Source organism: Vanacampus margaritifer, chromosome 8 (assembly GCF_051991255.1).
Source record: "Vanacampus margaritifer isolate UIUO_Vmar chromosome 8, RoL_Vmar_1.0, whole genome shotgun sequence".
In the NCBI taxonomy this organism is placed as follows: Eukaryota; Metazoa; Chordata; class Actinopteri; order Syngnathiformes; family Syngnathidae; genus Vanacampus; species Vanacampus margaritifer.
Window position 1 is genome coordinate 10,547,774 of NC_135439.1, and position 24,007 is coordinate 10,571,780.

Consider the following 24,007-nt stretch of genomic DNA (forward strand, 5'->3'; position numbering starts at 1 on the left):
AATTAATGTTCCTCAGCACAACATCCTGGCCAGAGTTAACCATTAGGCAACCGGATGTACAAGTACTGATAAAGGTGAAGCACAGGATCAGGATCTGGCAGTTTCGGTGTAATAGGAGTCGTTTTAGAGTATCGTTGCCAATGAGACAGCTTCACACGTTAAGGCCAAATGGAATCAAGCTACAAATTTAGGAAATACAGAATTGAAAGGGAAGTGCTGGATGAGCAGCGTCTTGAAGAATTAGCACAGAGACAACCATATGCTGACACTCAGCCGTCTGTAATTAATCGGCTTAAAGATTCCATCAGGTAAGACAATTTTATGATTTTTTTTTTTTAAATGTACTCTCTAATCTATTGTAATGTGTTTATCAAATGTGCCCAGACACTTAAATGAAATTTTAATTGCAGGTGCACAGTCCCCAAACTTAAGCATGGAGTTTTGAACACTTTTCCCGTGCTATATTGGCTGCCCAAATACTCTGTTTGGGACTATGGTATGTCAGATCTCATTTCTGGCATCAGCGTTGGAATAATGCACCTGCCACAAGGTTGGTAATTAGTTCATGTTGATCATTGTAGATACATACATACTGTATTCTTCATTTAAATGCTATCAAATCACATATTTGACCCCAGGTATGGCGTATGCATTATTGGCCTCGCTTCCTCCCGTATTTGGCCTCTACACTTCTCTTTATCCAGCATTAATTTACTTCTTTTTTGGAACGTCACGTCATATTTCAATAGGTGAGTAGAAAAATAATGCTCGCTACTGCTTAAAATAGAACCTTTTTTGTTGTACAGGTACATTTGCTGTGCTTAGCATCATGGTGGGCAGCGTCACTGAAAGACTCGCTCCAGATGTGGATTTCCTGAAACTGAACGGGACCAACGTCACAACAGAGGTGGACGTGACTGCTCGGGACTCGTACAGGGTGCAGGTGGCTGCTGCTACCACCGTTCTGGGAGGGCTTATTCAGGTATGAAAAACAGAATGGACAATTTTCCCGTTAGTGCTTATATATTGTACATATGCAATGTATTGTTGTGCTCAGGTTGTGCTGGGTTTGGTCAAATTCGGTTTTGTGGGTACATACTTGTCTGAACCTCTGGTGCGGGCATACACAACTGCTGCTGCACTCCATGCTGTGGTGGCACAACTGAAATACATCTTTGGGGTGTCACCAGCACGCTTTAATGGGCCCTTGTCACTGGTGTATGTAAGTAGGAGGTACTTAGGTACTCTAGTTTTGCTACCACTGTAAAATATTAGTCAACTTCAATATTAGAATTATATCTTCACGTTTGCTCTCTCTCTCTTTCTTTTTCATAATCAAGACTCTGAAGGACGTTTGCCTCTTGCTGCCGCAGACGCATCTCCCCACCCTGGTTGCGAGTGTTGTCTCGCTGGCGTTGCTGATTGCGGCAAAGGAGCTCAACTCCTTCCTGAGCCCAAGGCTGCCACTTGCCATCCCGGTGGAGCTCATCACAGTCAGTTGACACGAGGACACGCTTTCCCGGGGTGTTCATGTTGGCACATCAGCGGTTTAGGCTAGCGTTGATCGTGCAGCGGAAACACGCAGAGTCAGCGGTAGAGACGAGGGCGTCGGCATTTGTGCGCTTTACAGCAAAAACAAGTCTAATAATTAACTCATCTTTCAGAATATGATTCACTAGGTTGAAATTTCGCTGTATCTGACATTTTTCTGGAGTGTTAATATCAAAATCTTATCTGTGTGCAGATTGTGACAGCAACTCTGATATCAAACTATGGTCACTTAAATAGAAACTACACTATTCAAGTTGTTGGAGAAATCCCGAGTGGGTAAGCATCTTTATTTCAGTTATCTTTTTTTTCCCTTTTTGTCATGACGCCCTCTTGATTGTTACTGACTTTTGCTCCCCAGCTTAAGTTCTCCAATTGTACCAGACGTGAACATTTTTAGTGAAGTTATTGGAGATGCTTTCGCACTGGCTCTTGTAGCCTACGCCATATCAATTTCTCTCGGGAAAACATTTGCTCTGAAACACGGATACAAAGTGGACAGCAACCAGGTGCAACAAACTCTCGTTGTTTGATTTATTCCGCAAATACGTATTATTTTCAGGTTTCTATATTGCCTCTCATCCACTCATTGTGATGTCGCTACAGGAGCTGGTGGCTCTGGGTCTCAGCAATACAGTTGGGGGGTTCTTCCAATGCTACGCTGTATGTGCATCCATGTCCCGGAGTCTCATTCAAGAGAGCACTGGTGGAAAAACACAAGTGAGTATAGAACAGTAGAAATACAAACAAATCTTTTATTTGCTTTTATATAATCAAGCCACAACCCAGCTTGATCCTATGGTTACATTTAGCAAAAACGTTACTTCCTGGTTGTTATCTGTATGTTACACAAATTTCCTTGTGCGCTTGCAGATGGCTGGAATAGCATCAGCTGTAATTGTCCTGGTGACAATACTGAAACTCGGTCCACTTTTCCAGGAACTACCAAAGGTTTACTACATGACTAACTGTTTTTTTTTATCAACTCCTTTCAAAATTCTATGTCCAGATTTCGGAATGTTTTAACATGTGTTTTAGGCAGTTCTGGCATCTATTGTCTTTGTGAACTTGAAGGGTATGTTCAAACAATACTCAGACGTTGTTAATCTATGGCGGAGCAACAAGACTGATTTGGTGAGGGGATGACAACATTTGGGCATAAATTATTGTGATGCTGAATGTGGACTAACTGTTTATTATTTTGTCTCCCTCAGGTGTTGTGGTTGGTCACGTGGACGTCCACTCTGCTCTTCAATTTGGATCTGGGCCTTGCAGCTGCCATTATGTTTGCACTCCTTACTGTTATCTTCAGGACTCAGCTGTAAGATCTGGGAATTATTATCATCTTTGTTAAGACAGATTTAAATATATATATAATATATACTGTTGTGGCCTTTGAATGCATGTTCTTGGTGCACCCAAATCTTGTAGTGCTCATTCCTGTTTTTACCATTTTTAGACCAACATACTCTGTTCTTGGAAATGTTAAAGGTTCCGAATTGTACGTGGATATTGGGATTCACAAAGAGGTAGAACAGACAAAAATAAAAATCTAGCAGCTGCACCCGTATGAAAATATACAATTCATGTATCCATGTTTTGCAGGCAAGAGAAATTCCGGGTATTACAATATTCCGCTCTTCTGCAACAGTATATTTTGCTAATGCTGAACTGTACCTCGAGGCCCTGAAAGAAAAGGTTTGCACTTTTTTTTTTATTGCTTATCTTGACTAACTACAGTCTTGTTCTAATCCAGAACAATAATAATTAACAGAAATAATGTACAATTCATATTTTTGTTTTTAATGTTTTCTTCTTCCTTGTGGTTACAGAGTGGACTTGACATCAATAAAATGATTATTTATAAGAAGAGACAGGAGGCCAAAGAGAAACATAAACAAAAGAGAGAAGAAAGACGGACTAAAAGACAAGCCAAGAGAGAGGTAATGTTGTTTTAATGTACATACTGTATGTAACAGTTGCAGCACTTGAGTTGAGAGTATGTAAATATCACACTCAATAAATAAATTGCCAAATGTATTTAACAATGTATTTTTCTATCCCCTCCTTAGAAACTTGCTGACCAGACAGAAGTGTTCTCTGTGGAGGAGGAGGCCAAAACCTGGAGAAACCCAAGGATGACGATGAAAGGCACAGAAAAGGATGAAGAGAACTGGACTGAAAGAGAAAATCTCACAGTCTTTGTAAAACCCGCTACAGCAGACGGTCAACGTAGGTGGGAGTACTTGAAGGGAAGAGATCCAGACAGCACCAGTTTCGGATGGATGTCTGAGCAGATGGATGGAGACGCCACCACTCTGGGCTCTAGCAGTGAAGACACCTTGAGACTTGACCTGGAACGCATCTCTGTCGGGTCTCTTGGAAAATGGACCTGGGACATCCACTCCATTATTCTTGACCTCTCCACGGCTAACTTCATAGACACAGTGGCTGTTAAGACCATGAAAAATGTAAGTTTGGAAAAAAGATGAAAGTCATGCTAAGAAATAGTAAATAAAAAAAACAGTTAGTGGTGCTAGAACACTATATGGACATACCATGTGTTTAGAGACCCTTTATCCGCACATCTATGCCCAAGTCCTCAAAAAATTGTCCAAAAAGTTTGGTGAGGAATGTGATCCCAACCCCATCTAACAAACACCTCAGGAAAGAGTGCAAGCTGTTAATTAATAAAATCAAATAAATAATAAATAATAAATAAATAAATATAATAATAAGCACAAATAATTACCAATTATGATTTATTATGTGTATATATATTTGATTAATATTCTTCCATTTTTATATCCTGAGGGAATTGGCCAGCTTCCCCAATATTTGTATTCTCAGCTATCCAGACTCCCTTCATCACTGATTCACATCCAATATTCGTTGACAGATTTTCCAAGACTTCGGTGAGATTGAGATTGATGTTTACTTGGCAGGTTGTCAGGGTAAGTGCAACACATGTCACTAATAGCATTTGAATATCAAGCGCGCTGCCACTATACCTGTCAACTGCTCTTCTCTTCAGCTTCCGTGGTCGAACAGCTGGAGCTTGGCCACTTCTTCTCTGAGTGGATTACAAAGAGACATTTGTTTGCCTCCGTCCACGATGCCGTGCTCTACTGTCTGGACCATCGCGGATATGAGTCATCAAGAGTGAGTGTGATCCGGCTGTGATTCTTTTCCAGGTTTCCAGGTAAAGTATATAAATAAATGACCCTATATGACCTCTCGTTCCAGGTTACGGACAGCAACACCAAGCTTTAGGAACCTGAGCCAATCATGGCAGGACATCCAGTTCTCAAGAAAGAAGGTGGGAAAGAACGTCCAACTACTAATATATTTAGTCTGTTAGATTCAGGAGGCAAAATTTAGGTCGGTGTAAATGATGTCATTGTTGTCATACACTGTGACTGGTCCAGATGCTTCAGCCCTGGCACTCAATAATGTCACTCACTCTAGTGGTTGATTAACATTGGGGCCCTCAATGTTACTTCTACGTGTTACAGTAAAAAATACAAAAAGACACATACATTTATTTGATTTTATTATTACACATGGGAAATATTTAGAGCAGTTTATATAAAAAAAAAACAATGGCTAAAATAGAAGATCTGAACAATAACTTGTGTATTACAATTAAAAAATAAAGGATTCAAGGAACAAATACAAGGCAACATGCGTCACACTGAGTGTATATATTTTTTGGTCATGGCATAAAATAAGTTATACTAAAATGTTTTCATTAGCAATCTCAGTCAAGTGCAATTTTATAGCAACAGCAAAACATGATAGCTATTTCATGCAAAGGGATTTTGCAGCTCCTTTGGATGACTTTTTAGTGCAACATTCCTAAAACGGGAAGTCTAACTAACTATACACAGTCAAGTAAATAAATAACAGGATGACATTATCAAGCAAAATGTGACAAAAGTGCCTTAAAGTTGCATAAAACCACTGTGACCTCATTCCCTGAATACATCTTGCGGTTAACAAACGTGTCGTGTGCAGGACAGAGGGGGGAGGGGCTGGATTCTGAGCTACAATTCTTGATGGATATCGGAATTCAATGTCAGATCTTCATCATCCTCATCCTCTGGCTGATGGGACACTTGTTGCTCGTAGCGAGCCTGACGCTGGTAATCTGGATCAATATTGATCCATTTATTGGCGACCCACTTAGTGCCCTGGGTGACCACACAGCCTCCGTGCAGAGCATATTCATCCTGCTCTCCAACCCATCCTACAGGGGGGGAAATATATCAATTGTGATTTTTTTGAGGGGCACATAAAATATTCATTTGATCTTCTCACATAAACTGACTAAAAATGCAACCAAAACATTAGAATGTATGTGCAGGATAGTGATAGACCGATATGTTTTTCAAGGCTGATACAGATACCGTTTATTAGTAGTCAAGGAGACCGATAACTGATATTTCAAGCCAATATTCATTTTCAGTAAAAAAAAATATTATCGTCAATTTTTAAAAAATGTAATTTTAATCTTAAACATACAAAGAATTGACAGCTTTGTTTAAAAATTCCAACAAAAAATAAAATTAAAATTAAATTAAAAACAACAGCAAGTAAATGTCTACTAGAGATAAAGTTTTCCAAAATTTCAACATAATTTCTTAATGTTATTATTTTTTATTTTTAAAAATACAAAGTGTAGAGAGTTGTCAGTGTCAGCATCTTTTTTTTTTTAATATTAAGTGGAGATTTAAATAAATCCATAAATGAAAGGTTTCTTGTATCTCACTGAACCACAAATGCATGTGAATGGAGCTAATTTGTGGTTTTCGTCAGGGTTCATAAAAAGTTTCAAAAGATCTTCGCAGACAGTAAAAATTGCCTAAATATGTTCAAAATGGTTTTGTGAAAAGTAAACGCTATCTATGAACATCTTACAAATCCTGATGAAAACCCCAAATTTTGCTACGTTCGCAAGCATTCACCGCTCAGTGAGATACCAGCTTTATCGGCCTTCACATTCGTAAAAAGGCTGACGCTGATATTTGTCAAAATGCCAAATATTGAGATTCCTTTCTTTTCTTTGATCCTTCCTCGGGTCTCCTGACAACCTCACGACTCTAGCTGGATTCTGAAGTGTTCGGTTTAGGTGAACGGTATGGGATTTTTAATAGGTTTTAGGTGAATTAATCAGTGCACACTCACATGCACGCACACATGCACACACACACCCGCACACGCACATACTCACGCACACACAAAAAAAAGAAAAAGAGAGAGAGCAATGATGATGACATGTCGAATCGGTAAGATTACCGAATGAACAATACAGAGCTCTCTCTTAAAAAAAGAAGAAAAAAAAGCCAAAATTGGCACTGATAATCAGTCTACCCCTAGTGCAGGACTACTGTATTGCAAATTACAACCTTAATAATGACCGTATTGTAAATTAATATTTCTCTGAGCGTATCAAAATGGAGCATTGTTTTATTTTTAAAAGGAGAATTACTGATTTAACTCATATAAGCCAGTGCGATTATGTCTAAAATCAATCATAAAGCCCTGTTTTTCCCACAGGTTGCAATATAACTTCATAATACAGAATGTTGTTTTGTTTGTTTTATGGCTGAACTCAGAACATCCTGCAAAGGCAGTTAAGAGTACACTACCTTTTCCGTCAGATAGGTAGTTGTACCAGAAAACAGCTTTCCCTTTGGTAGGTTTCACCCTTAGGTTACTCTTGTCGCAATTCCTCCTTGTGTCCATGAGATCGACATCATTCTGAATGAGGGACTTCAAAAAAAAAAAAAAAAGCTTAGCTATGAGGGGCCATCAGGGACAGAATTCAGGATTGCCTCTCAAACACACGATTGTGTGAATGGGACGTAATCCTGTATTATGTCCCTGACAGCCCAGCATAATTATCCAATGGCGACAGTTTTCCTGAATCACTCTTTACAGACCGACACACATTACGCACCATCTCATCAAAGGTCCTGTTGTCTGCCACAGGGAATGCGGTCTCCCCGCCCCCGTCAACAGAATTCAGGTAGAAGAGAACGGTGATGTACCTGAGTGTGCGACACACAGCTTTTAAAATAACACACGCGTTTGAAGTCCAGCAGCCTCACCTGCAGGACGTCTCGAAAGGGGTGGAGGCGTTGGCCGCGAGGCGCGTGTGAGTACAGGCGGTTTCTGGGTAGAAGGGCCCGCTGTCGTGATGGGCATGGTAGTGCCCCCCCTCCTCATAGCGGACCACCTGCAGCGGCTCGCTCAGGTCCACCAGTGTGGTTGGCAGACGCGTGAGGCGAGTCACCCTCGGGGATTAACATTTCATTTATTTATAAACTTGGATCAAAAGATGGAAGACTTCGGTTAGGTGTGAATGGATGTGACAAAATCCCCATTGTGACAGGATCACAACAGAAATTTCGTTCCTCACCTGGTCTTAATATCTTGAAGGACCTGATGGGCTCCTTTTCCCTGGTATAGCCAAGTGTGCCTACTGTTCCTCACCAGCTGGCTCCTTTTAACTCCCTGTTGCAGCAGAAAGCGCTGGAAGGCGTCAGCGCTCAGGAGCCTGAACTCTTCTAAGCTCAGCAAACCTTTAGCACATGAAATGCACACCTCATTTGAGACCTGGATTTGGTACAGTAGCCTAGAATGCACTCAATTATTTACAGGGGAACTCAATTTGACCTCCATTTTTTTTTTGAACAGACTGGTGTCTTTTCATTAAACTTTCATTAAACTTTTGGCTTTTTATATAAATGTTTGAACTAAAATAAAATATATCTTTTTAAAAATCCAATATAATCCAGTAAACCTCAGAAGTGTCGTTGAAGTATGAGTTATGACGCAAAATCCAGCCTTTTTTTAACCATCTCAGGGGGCGGCCATTTTGCCACTTGCTGTCGACTGAAGATGACATCACAGTTGCTCAGGGCTCAGGCAACGACCAATCCACATCATCTGTTTTCTGAAGCTGAGCTGTGATTGTTATGTTACCTGAGACCTGAGCAACATTGATGTCACCTTCAGTCGACAGCAAGTGGCAAAATGGCCGCCTTCTGATATTTATAAAAACTGCTGGATGTTGCCGCTTAACTCATATTCCATTAACACAATATTAACCAGTTAGACGAGTGGGGCTGCATAGAACATATTTCTGTCAATTTTTGTAATTTTTGGGTTGACTTCCCCTTTAACATTTGATGAATAGTTTATTTTCCAAAGAGTATGAACTGACTTTTTTTTGTTTTGTTTTGTAAGTTCTTTAGCTGTTTTGTAATCTACTCAAATGAATTCATGCTGCCTTTTTTAAAAGTTCATTCTATAATACATCACTTCCAAACCACATTTGTGTTTAATTACTCATGATTAGTGTGACACTAATCAAATTTACTGAGTGACTTCTTACCATTCTCATCTTTGTCTGCCTTGAGCCCGGCATAGATCTCTTGCAAATTCTCTGGCGTAAGCCAAATACCGTCCCTCACTCGGGAATGAGTCAGTATCTGTCAAAGGCACAAAGACACTCTGTAGTGTTAGTCGCATTCACGATCCACACAGTGACATACACCTCATGGAGCTGCAGCTGTCCGTCCTGGTTGATATCCAGAAGGTTGAAGATCTCCTCTGGGCTGAGGTTGAGCTCTTTGGCCAGCTCCTCCTGGCCGTCCTGCACCATCAACTGACTTTCCATCAAACCCTTTAGCTGTGCCAGCTGCATCACAATGCGACACTCATCCTCTGACAAGAACCCGGGGATCTCTGCACAATAACACACAAAATTGTAGCTGCAATTAAGTTAACATTGATTACGTCTTTTGAATTTTTTTTTCTCTCTCCAGGAATAGTTTTTTTTTTTTGCCTCCAAAACCTCCAAAGTCAAACACATGCTTTGTTTGACTTTTGAAGCAATATATTCCCAGGATTTTCAATTTAATTTTGACCACTTCTGCGGAGTTCTATTTTCAAGGTTCCACTGTACAGAATTATGTAACTAAAGATGCACTGGACCGTCTTTGCTCCAGCCTCCAGAACAACTGACCCACTTGGCAATTTGTTCATGCATTGCTGCTTCTGTTCCTTTAACCGATGCACTTATGTCATCTGCACTTCATCCTGTGAGCATAGCCTAAATTGGGTCAAATGTGCATCGGAAGCTTTAATTATGTGAAGGGAACAGTTACATTGCGGCTCATTAAAGTCTGGGAATTAAGTAAGTTAAGAAACTAAAACAATATAATGTATCATACAGTTTTCTCTGTAAACTGCAATAAATTAATGAATAGCCTGCATGATGGAAGTGTCAAGCGTTGTTGTTTTTCTGAAGACAGACTTTGTTGATGCAGCAAATTGTGATTGCTTACCAAAGAGCAGAGGTTTCAGACTCAAAGTTCTCATTTCGTGGACTTTCCCCGGCACTAATGTCACCTTCTGAACATGTCCCACCTGCCAGATAAATGGAAGTGATTATAGTGGTGCAGAATAATGATGTGGTAAATAAATACTCATCATGGCATCACGGCGCCGAGTACTCACTCGGATGCCCTCGATGCGTGGGAGAAAAATATCACGCGGCAGCGGCGCCTTCGATGGCTGACGCGGAGGCTGCGGGTTCTGCTTGTCGCTGCCCGGAGCATCGCGAGCAGGAGCCGGCCTGGCGTCCTCTTGTCCGCTGCTGTAGTGCACGTACAAGAGGAGGACGATCACATTGATGATGTAGACGTGGAAGAACACCATCACCACCACGAAGTATGAGCGGGAGCACACACTGGTCTTCGGGCCGGGGAGGCGCTCGTCGGGCGGCCGGCCGAGCCGCGAGGGCGAGGGCGCGCTTCTGGCGCTGTCCTCCGCCTCCTTGTCGGTCATCGCGGGGGGGCTCAAGTGGTGGTTAACGAGCCGTCAGCTGCGAGGTCCATCTGACGGATTACGGTGACATTTTCTTACGACAAAAATCCTTTACGATTCTCAAAGCGAGTGCTCATTATGCCACCAGTTTGTACCGCAGTCGGTTTGTTTACACTGCACCAATTCCCTTTGCCAGCGAGCGTAATGCGCATCCAGCACTGCGATGGTTACACCCCCCCTCCACCACCACCACCACCACCACCAAAAAAAAAAAGGTCGATGCACCCGATCCAGCATCAACCGAGTTTTTTTTAACACATTCACTGCCATAAATTCATTTAAAAATATATTAAAAATTAAGGGCGACAAGCAATTATTTTTTTTAATTGTAATTAATCGTATGACTTCACTAGTTAACTCACGATTAATCGCAAATTTTATATCTGTTCTAAATGTACAATGAAAAAAAAAAAGGTTTTTATACTCTTGTTAACAAAAGTGGAAAAAATGTTAAATTATCAGAAATAGTTCATTTTCGACGTTTATAGCCGTCAATGGCAGTGAATGAATTAAAAGAAGAAGAAGAAAAGATTTTTAAAAAATTATCGTAATTAATCACATGACAAAACCTTACATAGCCGACAAAAGTGGAAACAAATTTAAATTGATAGAAATTGTTCAAATTAATTTTCGACGTTTATAGCCGCCAATGGCAGTGAATGAATTAAAAAAAAGAAGAAGAAAAGATAAAAAATTTGGGGCGTCAGGTGATTAAAATTTGAATCATAATTAATCACATGACTTTACTACAATAAAAAAATTTTAGCTTTTCATACTCTTTTTTTTACAAAAGAGGGGGAAAATGTTAAACGAATAGAAATAGTTCAAATGAATTTTTGACGTTTTTAGCCGTCAATGACAGTGAATGAATTTAAAAAAAGAAGAAAAGATTTTAAAAAAATTATCGTAATTAATCACATGACTTTACTAGTTAATTCTCAATTAATCACAAATTTGATATCTGTTCTAAATGTACAATAAAAAACTAGCTTTTCATATTCTTTTTAACAAAAGAGGGGAAAAATGTTAAACTAATAGAGATAGTTCAGATAAAAAATTTTTTTAGCCGTCAATGGCAGTGAATGAGTTAATAATACTTTAAAAAAAAATTAAATTAAAAAAACAGTAAAGCAGTCTTCTCCATGTGCGAATATTTATACATTGGCAGTTCAGTGGTGAGAGCAACACCCTGCTTGCGATGCAATGCTGACCTCTTGTGAACTGACAAGATAATGCTTTCATTTAATTTTTTTCTGGCAGAATTATATGGAGCAGAAGAAAATGCCAAGCGCACCATGCACATCCGCCTCGGAAGTTTTGTGGATTCTGGGTTCCAATCCTATGTGGAGTTTGCTCTCTCCGCCACTGCTCTCTGGTTGCACCAGCTACTTTCCAAAATCATTGGTAGGTTCACCGAACACTCCATATTGCCTAAATAATGGCATATATAGCAGCTAGGCAACCATTCCTACCTAGCTACTCATTTAAGCTCACCTGTGCCCATAAAGTGTACAAAAATGGATGCATGAATGGTGCATGATGAAATATAGTAAACTAGAAGATTCATTGCAAATGAGATTATTCACCCACTGATTAGTTGATATGTGCAGGCCATGAGCTGTATGGACACCCACACGCAATACATTTAGTTAGTGAGGCTTGCATGTTTAATTTTAATTGTTACGCATTTATCAGCCATAATTTTGGTTACATTTATAAATAATGAAATTACCACATAGGCCATCACTTATTTTGTGTGGGATAGGTACGAAGCCCTGCTACCAAAAGTGAAATATGCCACGTAATAATTGACGTCCCTCACACCATTTAAAAAAAAAAGAGAGAAAAAAAAGTGTACAGGTTGTGTAATTGTCTATACATGCCACAAGATGGCACCAAAACACTACTCTCATAGTAGATAGAGCTTTTGCCTTTCCTCAATATGATACCAAAGATAAGGCTTTGCACCATCTTGTGGCATCTACTGCATTCTCGTTTCAGAAAAGTTTTTGAAGCACATGCCAAATTATTAAATGGTTTTGCTAAGTGTTCTCAATTGAACTCCACTATTGATTTTTTATTATCAATCTTGTTTGACTTTAAGTTGGTAGTGTGGCTGTATTAGTTTTCGAAGTCTAGTTTGATGGGCGTTTTTTTTTTTGCGATAGGTTTGAAAGAAAACATTGTCAAAAAAAATCTAAAAGGACGCAGTAATAATGAATGTCACTTTTCATGTAAGCAGGAAGTATCAGACAATGCTAATGATGTTGCTCATATTGCTAGAGCTTTATTGTACTGCGCCTGAGCAATTTATTTGCTCATTCTGAATGGAGGAAGCAACTAAGCTAACTGGAGTGAAGCAGCTAACTGCTTACATAATCAAGCATGGCTATCTACTTGGAAGGCTTGATGAACAAATTGATATAAAATTTGGATTCAAGGATTTTGTTTAAAAAAAAAAATCATGGAAAAGAGAATGTTACACAAAAGACTTGCAACTCAAAGAGAACCACAGCTGAACTATTTTACTTCATCTGTAACTGTAAAACTTATAAGGACATGTTAGCTGTGCTAACGTCATAGTTAAGCATAGCGCTAGCTGTTCAAACATTAAGTAAGCTTCATGTCGGTTATGCATTTGATTGACAAGTTTGTGAATGCATTAGGATGGTGAAATCACAGATAATGAGTGTGACATGGCTAAATACATGTGATTGAGCACGATTTTAAGCTTGAAAACTTGATTCGACTTGCTTGAAATTGAGAGAGGACACGACTTGACGTGCTTAATTTTTGCCACAATAATTTAGGATTTGCTATAGTTTTGACTTGCACATATTGTCACCCTCTGCTTCTAAATACCAAGACCACGACTATCTGGCTGTTTTTGATGGTTTGTGTTGGTGAATAGCACAACTGTTCTCTCAGGTCGAGATTCATATTAAAGTTACTCCTGCATCTATTTTGTTGAGCTGTTTGGGGTTCAAGGTGTAGGGCAGTGTGAGGTATGGAGTACCAAAACTGCCCAAATTAAAAATAAATAATTGACTAAATAAATAAATGACTAAATAACAAAATAAATAAATGACTAAAAGTGAAAATAAAAATGGATATAAAAAAAAATCGACATTTAAATACAAATATATTTATTTATGCATATATATATATATATATATATATATATATATATATATATATATATATATATATATATATATATTTATTGTTGTTTTAGTTCCATTTATATTTATTTTTTATTTTCAAATTATATTTTTTCCATCCGTTTTTATTTTCACTTTTAGTCATTTATTTATTTTGAATTTTGGCAGTTTTGGTCCCCCATAGTGAGGGAGAGTAAAGCGATGGCATTTTAAGAGCCCATGATTGCCAGGAGCATTGAAGGTGGCACTTAAAGGGAGCTTTTTACAGTTCACAATGCACATTAATGTACCCTTTATGGGTCAATGTTTATTTTCTTAACCTTTTATTGCTTCAATCAGTAATTGTGCACAGTGAGTTTGTATTTGTACTCCACAAGAGTCAAATTTGTAAATTTGTGAATAAGAATAAAATGGACAAATATTTGGGTATACGATGGTGTCTAAAGTTGCAATGTTTGATTCCTCTCATTACTGGAACTTGTGTAAGGAAGCAAAAAAGGAGGAGCATGACACTGAGAAACTTTTGCAAGACATCCATCTTTTATTGACAGAGTCACAACATTTTCATCATGTAATGGTCACATGAAGTGGCAGCAAGGTAATCATATTATATGACTCTTGCTGAGTCACGTTGATTCCCCGCTTACTCTTCGCCTTCCTTGGTCTGCAAAGACAGTTGGTGTAGAGAAAAAAAATATGCTGGTTAGATATTTAGATGGTCTCAGGTTAGGGAGTTTTACTTTGACAAGACCATTTGTTATTACCTTAACCATTTCACGGCTTTTTGCCCTCAGCTTGTTGACCTGGGACTCAGCAATGTCGGCTCTCTCCTGAGCCTCCTCCATCTCATGCTGAGACTTCCTGTACCTGGTCAGGTGAGAGTTGGCCTGCTCCTCCTGTACCAGAGATCACATTTGGGTTATAACGCTTCTGGATGATTCGTAGGAGAATACGGTAAGAGAATCATCTGGGATACTTACAGCCTCCTCGGACTGCCTCTTGTAGACCTTGACCTTCAGCTGGAGTTTGTCCACCAGATCCTGGAGCCTGTGAACGTTCTTCTTGTCCTCCTCGGTCTATTGTAATTGAAAATTACTCATCTTAAAATCGCTCTTTTGCCACCTTATCTATTGATTTGCGAAAATTGATGCTGTTCAACCTACCTGATAGGTCAGCTCCTTAACTCTCCTCTCATATTTGCGCACACCCTTGATGGCCTCAGCGCCACGCCTTTGCTCGGCATCAACCTCACTCTCCAACTCACGGACCTTTCAGTGGACGGTGTTCAATTTTGTCAAACCACAAATCTCCCTGAATAAAGCTAAGAAAATGTTTTGTTCTTTGGGACAACTTACCCGAGCCTCCAGTTTCTGGAGCTGCTTCTTGCCTCCTTTCATGGCCAGGCTCTCGGCCTCGTCCAGGCGATGCTGCAGGTCTTTGACGGTCACCTCCAGGTTCTTCTTCATCCTCTCCAAATGAGAGCTGGTGTCCTGCTCCTTCTTCAGCTCCTCTGCCATCATAGCGGCCTACAGCGCGAGAACCGTGAGCTCAACAAACGCTTTTAGAATGAGGTGAATTGACAGTGTGCGTTAAAACTCACATCAGTGATGGCCTTCTTGGCTTTTTCGTCAGCATTTCTGGATTCCTGCACAGCGTCCTCCACTTCACCCTGGACCTGGACGAGGTCAGCTTCCAGCTTCTTCTTGGTGTTGATCAGGCTGGTGTTCTAAATAAAGAGTTTGAATTGCGTAAGATTTGGTTTCCAGATATTTTATACTTATAAGAGCCAATTATTTATTTTATTTATTTACCTGAGAGTGCAGCAGCGTCACACGCTCGCTGGCGTCAACCAGCTCAGCTTCAGCCACTTTGCGGCTTCTCTCCGTCTGTTCCAGAGAAGCTCTCAGCTCCTCGATCTCAGCCAGCATCAGGTTGTTCCTGCGCTCCACCATGGCAACTTGTTCTCTCATCTCCTCCTGACCTCTGACTGCATCATCAAGGTGCAGTTGAGCATCCTAAACGAATGTTAAAAGAGCAGGTTCAGTCGGAGTTGAAGATGAAGATTTCCATCTTTAGCCATGAATGAAAAGAGAAAAGGGATGTACTGTATGTACCTTGAGTTGTCCCTGAACGTTCCTCAGTTGCTTCTGGGCCTCGGCTGCCTGGCGGTTGGCATGGCTCAGCTGAATCTCCATCTCATTCAGGTCTCCCTCCATCTTCTTCTTCAGCCTCAGGGCATCGTTCCTGCTCCTGACCTCAGCATCCAAAGTGGTCTGCATGGACTCGATCACACGCTGGCTGTTCCTCTTGATCTGTTCCATCTCCTCGTCCTTCTCTGCAAGCTTTCTGTCAATCTCACCCTTGACCTGGGTCAGTTCAAGCTGAACGCGGAGGATCTTGGATTCCTCATGCTCAAGAGTTGCCTTGACAAAAACAATCAAACAAAGCAAGTTTTTTCTTTGCGGTCGTTCCTGCATTTTTTTTGAAAAATCTTTTCATTTTCCGGATTTATACCTCGGCCTCCTCAAGAGAGGACTGCAGTTCAGACTTCTCTGTTTCCACAATCTTTTTGCCTTTCTCCAGTTCATGAATGGTTTTTCCAGTCTGGCCAATTTGTTCCGTGAGGTCGGAGATCTCCTCTGTAATAAAGCATTAAATAGGGAACTTTTATTTCTTCATTCATGTTGAGATTCCTGTTGTGCGGCATTGTGATAGGGATTAAAATATTAATTTCAAGTATTCTCTCTGGCTGTAACTCATGAGTCTGTCCGCACTTATGCACTCTGCAAAGACAATAGTTTTCGCCATTGTATGTGTTTGGGAGTGCACGCTCTAGAAAGTGTAATGATTTAGGAGAATTTTTGGGCTCACGTTGAAGATTTTTGTTCTCTCTCTTCAGGGTCTCCAGATGGTCCAGAGCTTCTTCATAAGAATTCTTCATCTTGAACATTTCAGTGCTGAGAGAGCGGGCCTCCTTCTGAGCTCCCTCCAGCTCTGCCTGGCCCTCTTCAAACTTCTGCTTCCACTCAGCAAGAACCTGAAAACATGTAAAAGAGACATTTATTAATCATTTGTTTTGACTGCACTAGGCATAATCCAAACAGACCTTGTCAAAGTTCCTCTGCTTCTTGTCAAGGCTGGCAGCCAAAGCGTTGGCTCGCTCCACGTCGATCATCAGGTCCTCCACTTCGCAGTGAAGTCTCTGTTTGGTCTTTTCCAGAGAGGCACATTTGGCATTCACTGCCTCGATGGACTCCTCTGCATCCTGGAGACGCTGAGCAAGCTTTTTCCTGTAGAAAGTGTTTGGTGCAAATATCGTGAGAATGAAGCATTGTTGATGCGACTGATGGGTGTGGTTCTTATGACTTACTTGGCCTCCTCAAGCTCCTCAGTGCGCTGGATAGCATCAGTCTCATATTTGGTTCTCCACTGGGCCACCTCACTGTTGGCCTTGGACAAGGCCCTCTGGAGCTCGGCCTTGGCCTCCAGTTCCTCCTCATACTGCTCTCGGAGCAGGTCACAGTCGTGACGGGAGGACTGGACAGCGTGGGCCAGGGCGTTCTTGGACTGTTGAAAAAGGGGACGGGTTTGTTTTGTTATCAAATGTTAGAAATGTCAGAAAGTACTGTTTCACTCATAAGTGTTCACGTACTTTAACTTCCTCTTCAACGTGCCTCTTGAGCTCTTCAATCTGCTGGATGTGAGCCTGCTTGCTCCTTGTCAGCTGAGAGACGAGGGCCTCTTTCTCCTCCAGCTGGCGACTGATTTCACCTGCGAGAAAACATCGGTTGTCATCAATATCCGAGACCCCCTGAAGCAAACACTAGCGAGATGTAGATACTGTAGTTGTCTCTCACCATGTTCTGTTTGCAGTCTTGCCTTGTGGACACCAACGTCATTAAGCTGTCTCACGTGTTCATCATTTTTGGATTTCAGCTCGCTCAGTTGATCCTCAAGGGAACGGCACATCTTATCCAGATTAGTCTAGATAAAGATTTTAGAGGAAACTTTGTAAATCGCGGAGTTCATGAGTATGTTGTAAATTGAACTAAATGGTGCTGGTTAACCTTGGATTTGGAGATGTTCTCCATGTTGCTGCTGAGGTCGTCAATCTCCATCTTGTATTCGCTCTTCTCCTTCTCCAGCTTCTGCTTGACCCGCTGCAGGTTGTCGATCTGCTCGCCGAGCTCGGCCACGCTGTCGGCCTGCTTCTTGCGGAGGGCGGCGGCGGTGGCCTCGTGCTGCAGGGTGGACTCTTCCAGGTCACGACGCAGCTTCTGGAACTCGGACTCGCGCTTCTTGTTCATCTCGATTTGAACAGCGGTGGCTCCGCCGGCCTCTTCAAGTCGCTCGCTGATCTCCTCAAGTTCCCTGGAGAGATCGGACCTCTGCTTCTCCACCTTGGCGCGAGCAGCCCGCTCGGCTTCAATCTCTTCCTCAAGCTCCTCAATACGGGCCTGTTATTTGTAATCATAGGAATGATGAAGTAGTGCAATGAAGTCTAGGTTTCCATCACAATGGCGAGCTTAACATCCTTTAACCAACCTGGAGTTCCTTGATCTTCTTTTGATGCTGAGCACTGAGGGATTGTTCATCCTCAATCTTGCTAAGCAGCTGGCTTGATTCAAAGTCCTTCCTGTGTAACAATGCAACTGAATTAGGTAAAGCGCAAAAGCAATTTGGAAATTTTGAAGAGCATTGTCCTGATCACAATCTAAGTAAGAGTTTAGCAGCCAGTGGGAAAGTGCCCTATGACATCATTAACATTATTTGTACAGAATTAATGAATTTGTTCAACTCCGAGAGCCATCGTTCCCTTACTTCTTGATTTTCTCATCAGACTGCTGCTTGTCATTTTCCAGATCCATGATGGTCTCATGGGCCAGCTTCAGATCACCTTCCAGCTTCCTCTTGGATCGCTCCAGATCCATACGGAGCTTCTTTTCTTGCTCCAGGGATCCTTCAAGCTGTTTTGAATCAGGCATTTCATTATTATTATTATTTATCATTATTATGATGTTTGGTGAGTAAATCTCCCATGACTCACATCATCCACTTGCTGCTCCAGCTTTGTCTTGGCCTTTGTCAGAGTGTTGACTTTGTCTTCCTCTGCCTGAAGGTCATCCAGGGTCTGCTGATGGGCCTCTTGGAGGGCTTTCTTCTCCTTGCTCAACTTGGCAATGGACTCATCGAGAGTGGTCATCTCCTCAGTCAAGTTTTTGACCTGCACAGTTGAATTAATGCTAGTTAAATGGGTACAATGTTCCGAATGAATTGCAAAGTGCAAAATATTGCAAAGAGCAAACCTTGTTCTCGGTGGCATGCTTCTCCTTCTCAACTTTAGCCAGGGTAAGTTCCAAGTCGTCGATGTCTTTCTTCAACTCAGAGCACTCGTCCTCCAGCTTCCTCTTCTTCGCGGTGAGCTCAGCGTTCACCTCTTCCTCATCCTCCAGTCTCTCAGAGGACTCTTTGACTTTGGCCTCAAGCTGGATTTTGGCTTTGATGAGCCCCTCGCACCTTTCCTCTGCATCACTAAGGGTTTCACCATCCTGGAGTCGCAATGATATATAATTTTAACAAATAATTCATTCCGAAGTAAATACATGACTAAATAACTTCCTGTTTAACATACAGACTGAATCTGCAGCTGCAGGTCATTCTTCTCCTGCAGGAGAGAAACCATCTTCTCCTCCAGATCCTTCTTCTTGGCCAAGGCCTTTGCAAGATCCTCCTTGGTCTTTTCAAAGTCCTCCTTCATGTTGGCCATCTCCTTTTCAGATTCAGCGCTCTTCAGCAGAGGCTTAATCTTGAAGTACAGCTTCATCCATGGCCAGTGTTTGACATTGGTGAATGAGCGGATGTTGTACTGGATGGAGTAGATGGCCTCTCTGAGAACAGCGAGCAAACACGAATCAGTAGTTGGAATGAACATCATGTCATTTACTTATCAATGCCATAAATAATCTCAACATCTCGTACCTCCTCTCCATCATCTTAACAAACTCCTTCCTCATAACGTAGCCTCTGCAGAGAGCCTGAGTCATGGTCACCAGGATAGCAAGTTTTTCATCTCGCATCTCCTCAAGTGTACCCAGCAGACCGGCTTTGAAGAACACCTGGAAGACAGTAGCCATGCGGTAAAGGATGTGTCGGAGTAGTGCGTCGACGGGTTCACGTTCATCCCAGATAAACAAATCACCTTTGTGTGTCCAAATTTGTACTGAGTCCGGTCAACATCAATAGAGCCCAAGAGTTTCTCTGAAGCCTTTTTGTTGTCGATGAATTGTCCCTCAGGGATCACACTGGCATTCAACACTTTGTATCTGATTTGAGGGGAAATTGATGGTTATTTCCAATAACTGATTTTTCACGCGAATACCATCTCATATTAATCACTACCTCTGCTTGAAGTCACCATAGAGGATTCTGCTGGGGAATCCCTTTCTGCAAATTCTGATACCCTCCAGCACACCATTACATCTCAGCTGATGGATGACCAGGAAGTTCTCCATCAAACCTTGAAAAATGTGTTAAATTCAGTTGAGTTTTGGTGATCGCACAGCAGTCTTAATGTAATCCTAATATGACAGATATTGTGCTGTACCTGGAGTCTTGGATTCATTAGGAATCAAGCAACGCACGAAATGAGGGTGAGTGCTTCTCAAGTTGGTCATCAGCTTGCCCAAATTCTCCTGAAATGTGAAAAAGAGAATTTTAGTGGAAGCCACAGTATTTGATACACACATTTCTTAGGAGTAAACACTTACTCTGAAAAGAGCTGAGACAGTCTGGAAAGAGCCACCCTTCTTCTTGCCCTTCTTGCCACCAGACTCGGCTGTGATGTGAACATGACATGTACGTTTGTATTGCGGCCCTTTTCACAATCCATACAAGTGTATTGTACGGAGCCAAAAACACAGCATCTACAGTTAGATGACATCAATTTACCTTCAGCTCCGCCATGCGCGGCATAGAGGTTAGCCAAAAGCTTCACAGATGACTTCTGGTAGAGCTGAACAACGGAGTCGTTCAGGGGGTCCTTGTTCTTGTCCAGCCAGCCGCTGATATTGTAGTCAACAGTGCCAGCGTAGTGAACAAGAGAAAAGTGGGCCTCGGCTTTGCCCTTGGCAGGCTTTGGCTTCTCAAAGGACTTGTTTTTGCCAAGATGCTGGTCGTACAGTTTGTTCTTGAAGGTTGTGTCTGAGGCCTTGGGGAACATGCACTCCTCTTCAAGGATGGAGAAGATGCCCATTGGCTGTAATGACATTCCATCTTTTACTATAGTACCAACACAATGATTTCGGAATAGAGCGTTTTTTTTTCTTCGATACCTTCTCGATGAGCTCAATGCAGGCAGCCAAGTCCATGCCGAAGTCAATGAACTCCCATTCGATTCCTTCTTTCTTGTACTCCTCTTGCTCCAGGACGAACATGTGGTGGTTGAAAAACTGTTGCAGTTTCTCATTGGTGAAGTTGATGCAAAGCTGCTCCAAGCTGTTGAACTGTCACGTTAAGAAAACGTCAACAACCGTTTTCAAATGAACTCAATTTGGACTCAACTCTGGATGTGTTATGATGAATGCCTACTTACATCAAAGATTTCAAAACCAGCAATGTCCAAGACACCGATGAAGAAGCTTCTGGGCTGCTTGGTGTCCAGCATCTCATTGATTCTGACCACCATCCACAAGAACATTTTCTCATAGACTGATTTGCTCAGGGCTGAGACGGAATTGTTGACCTGTGGCACGGTCTGGCCCTTAGTCACATATTCATTTCCGACCTTCACTCTGGGATAGCACACAGCTTTGAGCAAGTCAGCAGAGTTCAGACCCATGAGGTAGGCGATTTTATCGGCCACTGAAAGTCAAAAGCAATCATATTTAGAAATGTATTGTTGAATGCTATATATTATTGAATGTTGAATGGCTTATATTTCCTACCCTCTGTGCCATCAGGCTCGGCCTGCTCCTCTCTTTGCTTCTGCTTAAACTTCATGTTGCCGTGATGCATGACAGCTCCAGTCAGCTTGTACATTGCTGCCTTTTCATCTGCGCTGAATCCCAGAATGTCAATGGCAGTCTGCAAAGAAGCCACAATTAGGATACAAACGTTAGCAATCCAATAGAGTTTTACATCACCCACAGTATACTGTAGATGAGGTGAATTGGAACTCAATCCAACAATGCGCTTACATCAGTGGCGACGAATTCCTCAACGTCATCGATACTCTTGACAGTGATTTCACCTTGACTGACCATTGGGAAGTCATACGGGTTTGTGGTGATCAAGAGTCCCTCTGTGATAAAAAAAAAAAAGCATGTATGTTAGTATATATGTGTTTGCAGAAATAGACTCAGTGGCAGTAAAGTATGAATATTATTCACTAATCCACACCAATAAGCTCGGGCTTGTGGCCAGTCATGAGCTGATAGAAGATGTGGTAGCTCCTCTCAGCTGACAGTTGGAAAGTCACACGAGACTTCTCCAGCAGGTCTGTATAGATTCGTGTCGAAAAAGGAAATTATTCCCTACAGCACACAAAGTTGATTCTGCAGAAGGAATTTTCAATAACATGACTTACATGTTTCAATATCAGCTGAAGCCAGCTTGCCAGTGGTTCCGAAATGAATCCTGATGAATTTACCCTATGCGGAAAGCAATTCGCATTTTCTTAAGTCAGATATGATCAATGCTATTGTGATTTCATTTGTTTTATATCAAATATAGAAACTTACAAATCGGGATGAGTTGTCATTCCTCACAGTCTTGGCATTACCATAAGCCTCCAGCAGGGGGTTAGCTGCAATGATTTGATCTTCCAGTGAGCCCTACAGAAGAAATCACAGTTGTCGGTCACCAACAAAACATTCTATGACTGCTTTGGAACTCAAGTGTCAAGTTTCATAGGGAATCACTCTTCACCTGCATTTTACCAGCAGTTTGTTCCTGCTTCTTTCCTCCAGCCACTGCGATTGTCGCAAAGTACTGGATGACACGTTTGGTGTTCACAGTCTTTCCTGCGCCCGATTCTCCGCTGGTTTACAAAATAGATTTAAAGGCGTTTCATAAAGAATGACGAGAGTATAACAGCAGTCGCAATGCAAAGAAATTTTTTGCACTTACGTAATCAGGATGGACTGGTTTTCCTTATCTGTAAAACATTGAAAAAGGTTTACAACAGTTTGTATAGCTGCTTCTGTGGGACTCGGAGTATATAAATTGACTGTGTTGAACGTGCATTAAGTGAACTGTCCAAGACGTGGTCAGACCTTACAACGAAGCTGAGCCAACAAAACAGGTCTACGTTTCGAAAAAACATTGCATGAGCAATAAGAAGCTTTTAATCCAAAGTACCTTGGAGCATGAACTGATAGGCGTTGTCAGAGATGGAGAAGATGTGGGGTGGAGCCTCAATCCTCTTTTTGCCTCTGTATCCTGAAACGACCTTGGCGTCATACACCGGGAGCCACTTGTAGGGGTTCACAGTGACGCAGAACAGCCCGGAGTAGGTCTGGAAAAGCATGTAAGACGTTAAAAAGGATGAATACCAAACACTTTGGATCCATTGTCTCTTCGGAGCGGAACTCACGTAGATCATCCATGCTGCGTAGCGCTCTTTGAGGTTATACAGCACAGCGGGCTCGCTGAGGTGGGTCATCATGGCCATGTCCTCAAGCTTGTCGAACTTGGGTGGATTCATGGCGAAGACTTCATCCTCCTTTACAGTAACAGACTGACAGAGAGACACAAGTGGAACAGATAAGGATTTTTATTCGACTACTTATCCTACCTCAAAGTGTTTGTTGACATTTTCTTTTCTTTTACTCTCACCTTCCCAGTAAGCGTCTCCACAGTAGCTTTGCCACCCTCTTTCTTCACCAGTTTACCCTTGAGGTACATCTCGGCGGGGTCGGTCACATAGTAGGCTGTTTTGGCATCAAAGGGGGTGTTCTGAGATTCAATTCGCTCACGTTCTGGCTTCCGGAGGAAAATGGCCGCCGGGCCAAAACATTCCATATCTGCGTCGCCCATGATGACCTTTTACTACAAGCAGTAAAACAAAATCATCAGTCATTCATTTCTGTCAACAAAGTAGTTCGATTGGTCAGATAATCAACAATGAGTTCTATTATTTATGTAACACAGGGATCTTGTTACATCTTGTACTGGCTGAACACACTACACACACACAACAGCATGTTGCAGCATCTTGTAGTAAGTAGAATATTCTGTTGCCTTGTACTCCAAATATATAGCGAATTTACCTTTGAGGACACCACCACGTATGAAGAAATTGCAGGAGGCTTCACAGCAGACTGAAAAAAATAAATAAATATATATATATATATATATATAAGTATAGTGAGGCTCACAGAGCCTTTTCACAATATAACAGT

The 24,007-nt window shown here is 41.6% G+C and overlaps 3 protein-coding genes across 4 annotated transcripts; 1 reads left to right on the forward strand and 2 right to left on the reverse strand.

Annotated features, from left to right (window-relative positions):
- Positions 1–132: 132 nt before the first annotated feature.
- slc26a6l1 (solute carrier family 26 member 6, like 1) lies at positions 133–11,832 on the forward strand. Of its 2 annotated transcripts, XM_077573865.1 has the most exons (19): positions 133–308; positions 411–550; positions 639–749; positions 807–982; positions 1,058–1,222; positions 1,341–1,493; positions 1,745–1,827; positions 1,910–2,057; positions 2,155–2,268; positions 2,422–2,499; positions 2,587–2,682; positions 2,763–2,869; positions 3,008–3,077; positions 3,154–3,246; positions 3,381–3,491; positions 3,621–4,019; positions 4,448–4,502; positions 4,583–4,710; positions 4,795–5,118. In XM_077573865.1, the coding sequence occupies exons 1-19, from the start codon at positions 169–171 to the stop codon at positions 4,819–4,821; spliced, it is 2,394 nt and encodes a 797-aa protein (XP_077429991.1). In that variant the 5' UTR covers positions 133–168; the 3' UTR covers positions 4,822–5,118. The 2 variants fall into 2 exon arrangements, with proteins under 2 accessions (XP_077429991.1, XP_077429990.1); XM_077573864.1 differs by lacking the exons at positions 133–308; positions 411–550 and adding an exon at positions 11,707–11,832 and having other exon boundaries at positions 697–982; positions 4,795–4,867.
- p4htmb (prolyl 4-hydroxylase, transmembrane b) lies at positions 5,085–10,638 on the reverse strand. Its single transcript, XM_077573866.1, has 9 exons — positions 10,078–10,638; positions 9,906–9,987; positions 9,113–9,303; positions 8,951–9,047; positions 7,973–8,135; positions 7,662–7,847; positions 7,511–7,601; positions 7,200–7,323; positions 5,085–5,797 (listed from the first exon to the last, which is right to left on the reverse strand). Exons 1-9 carry the CDS (start codon positions 10,405–10,407, stop codon positions 5,595–5,597), a joined length of 1,467 nt encoding a protein of 488 aa, XP_077429992.1. The 5' UTR covers positions 10,408–10,638; the 3' UTR covers positions 5,085–5,594.
- Positions 11,833–14,125: 2,293 nt separating the features above from the next.
- On the reverse strand, positions 14,126–23,928 carry LOC144056269 (myosin heavy chain, fast skeletal muscle-like). Its single transcript, XM_077572879.1, has 39 exons — positions 23,876–23,928; positions 23,442–23,654; positions 23,200–23,343; positions 22,965–23,121; positions 22,734–22,761; positions 22,533–22,644; positions 22,346–22,438; positions 22,192–22,255; positions 22,005–22,103; positions 21,803–21,906; positions 21,551–21,689; positions 21,199–21,467; positions 20,939–21,109; positions 20,556–20,862; positions 20,375–20,442; positions 20,212–20,299; positions 20,007–20,124; positions 19,807–19,930; positions 19,587–19,723; positions 19,240–19,495; positions 18,914–19,156; positions 18,655–18,831; positions 18,429–18,574; positions 18,153–18,243; positions 17,675–18,064; positions 17,465–17,591; positions 17,260–17,378; positions 16,978–17,174; positions 16,714–16,897; positions 16,479–16,644; positions 16,122–16,246; positions 15,722–16,030; positions 15,419–15,622; positions 15,208–15,333; positions 14,963–15,133; positions 14,771–14,875; positions 14,588–14,683; positions 14,372–14,503; positions 14,126–14,271 (listed from the first exon to the last, which is right to left on the reverse strand). The coding sequence occupies exons 2-39, from the start codon at positions 23,640–23,642 to the stop codon at positions 14,251–14,253; spliced, it is 5,808 nt and encodes a 1,935-aa protein (XP_077429005.1). The 5' UTR covers positions 23,643–23,654; positions 23,876–23,928; the 3' UTR covers positions 14,126–14,250.
- Between the last annotated feature and the right edge of the window lie 79 nt (positions 23,929–24,007).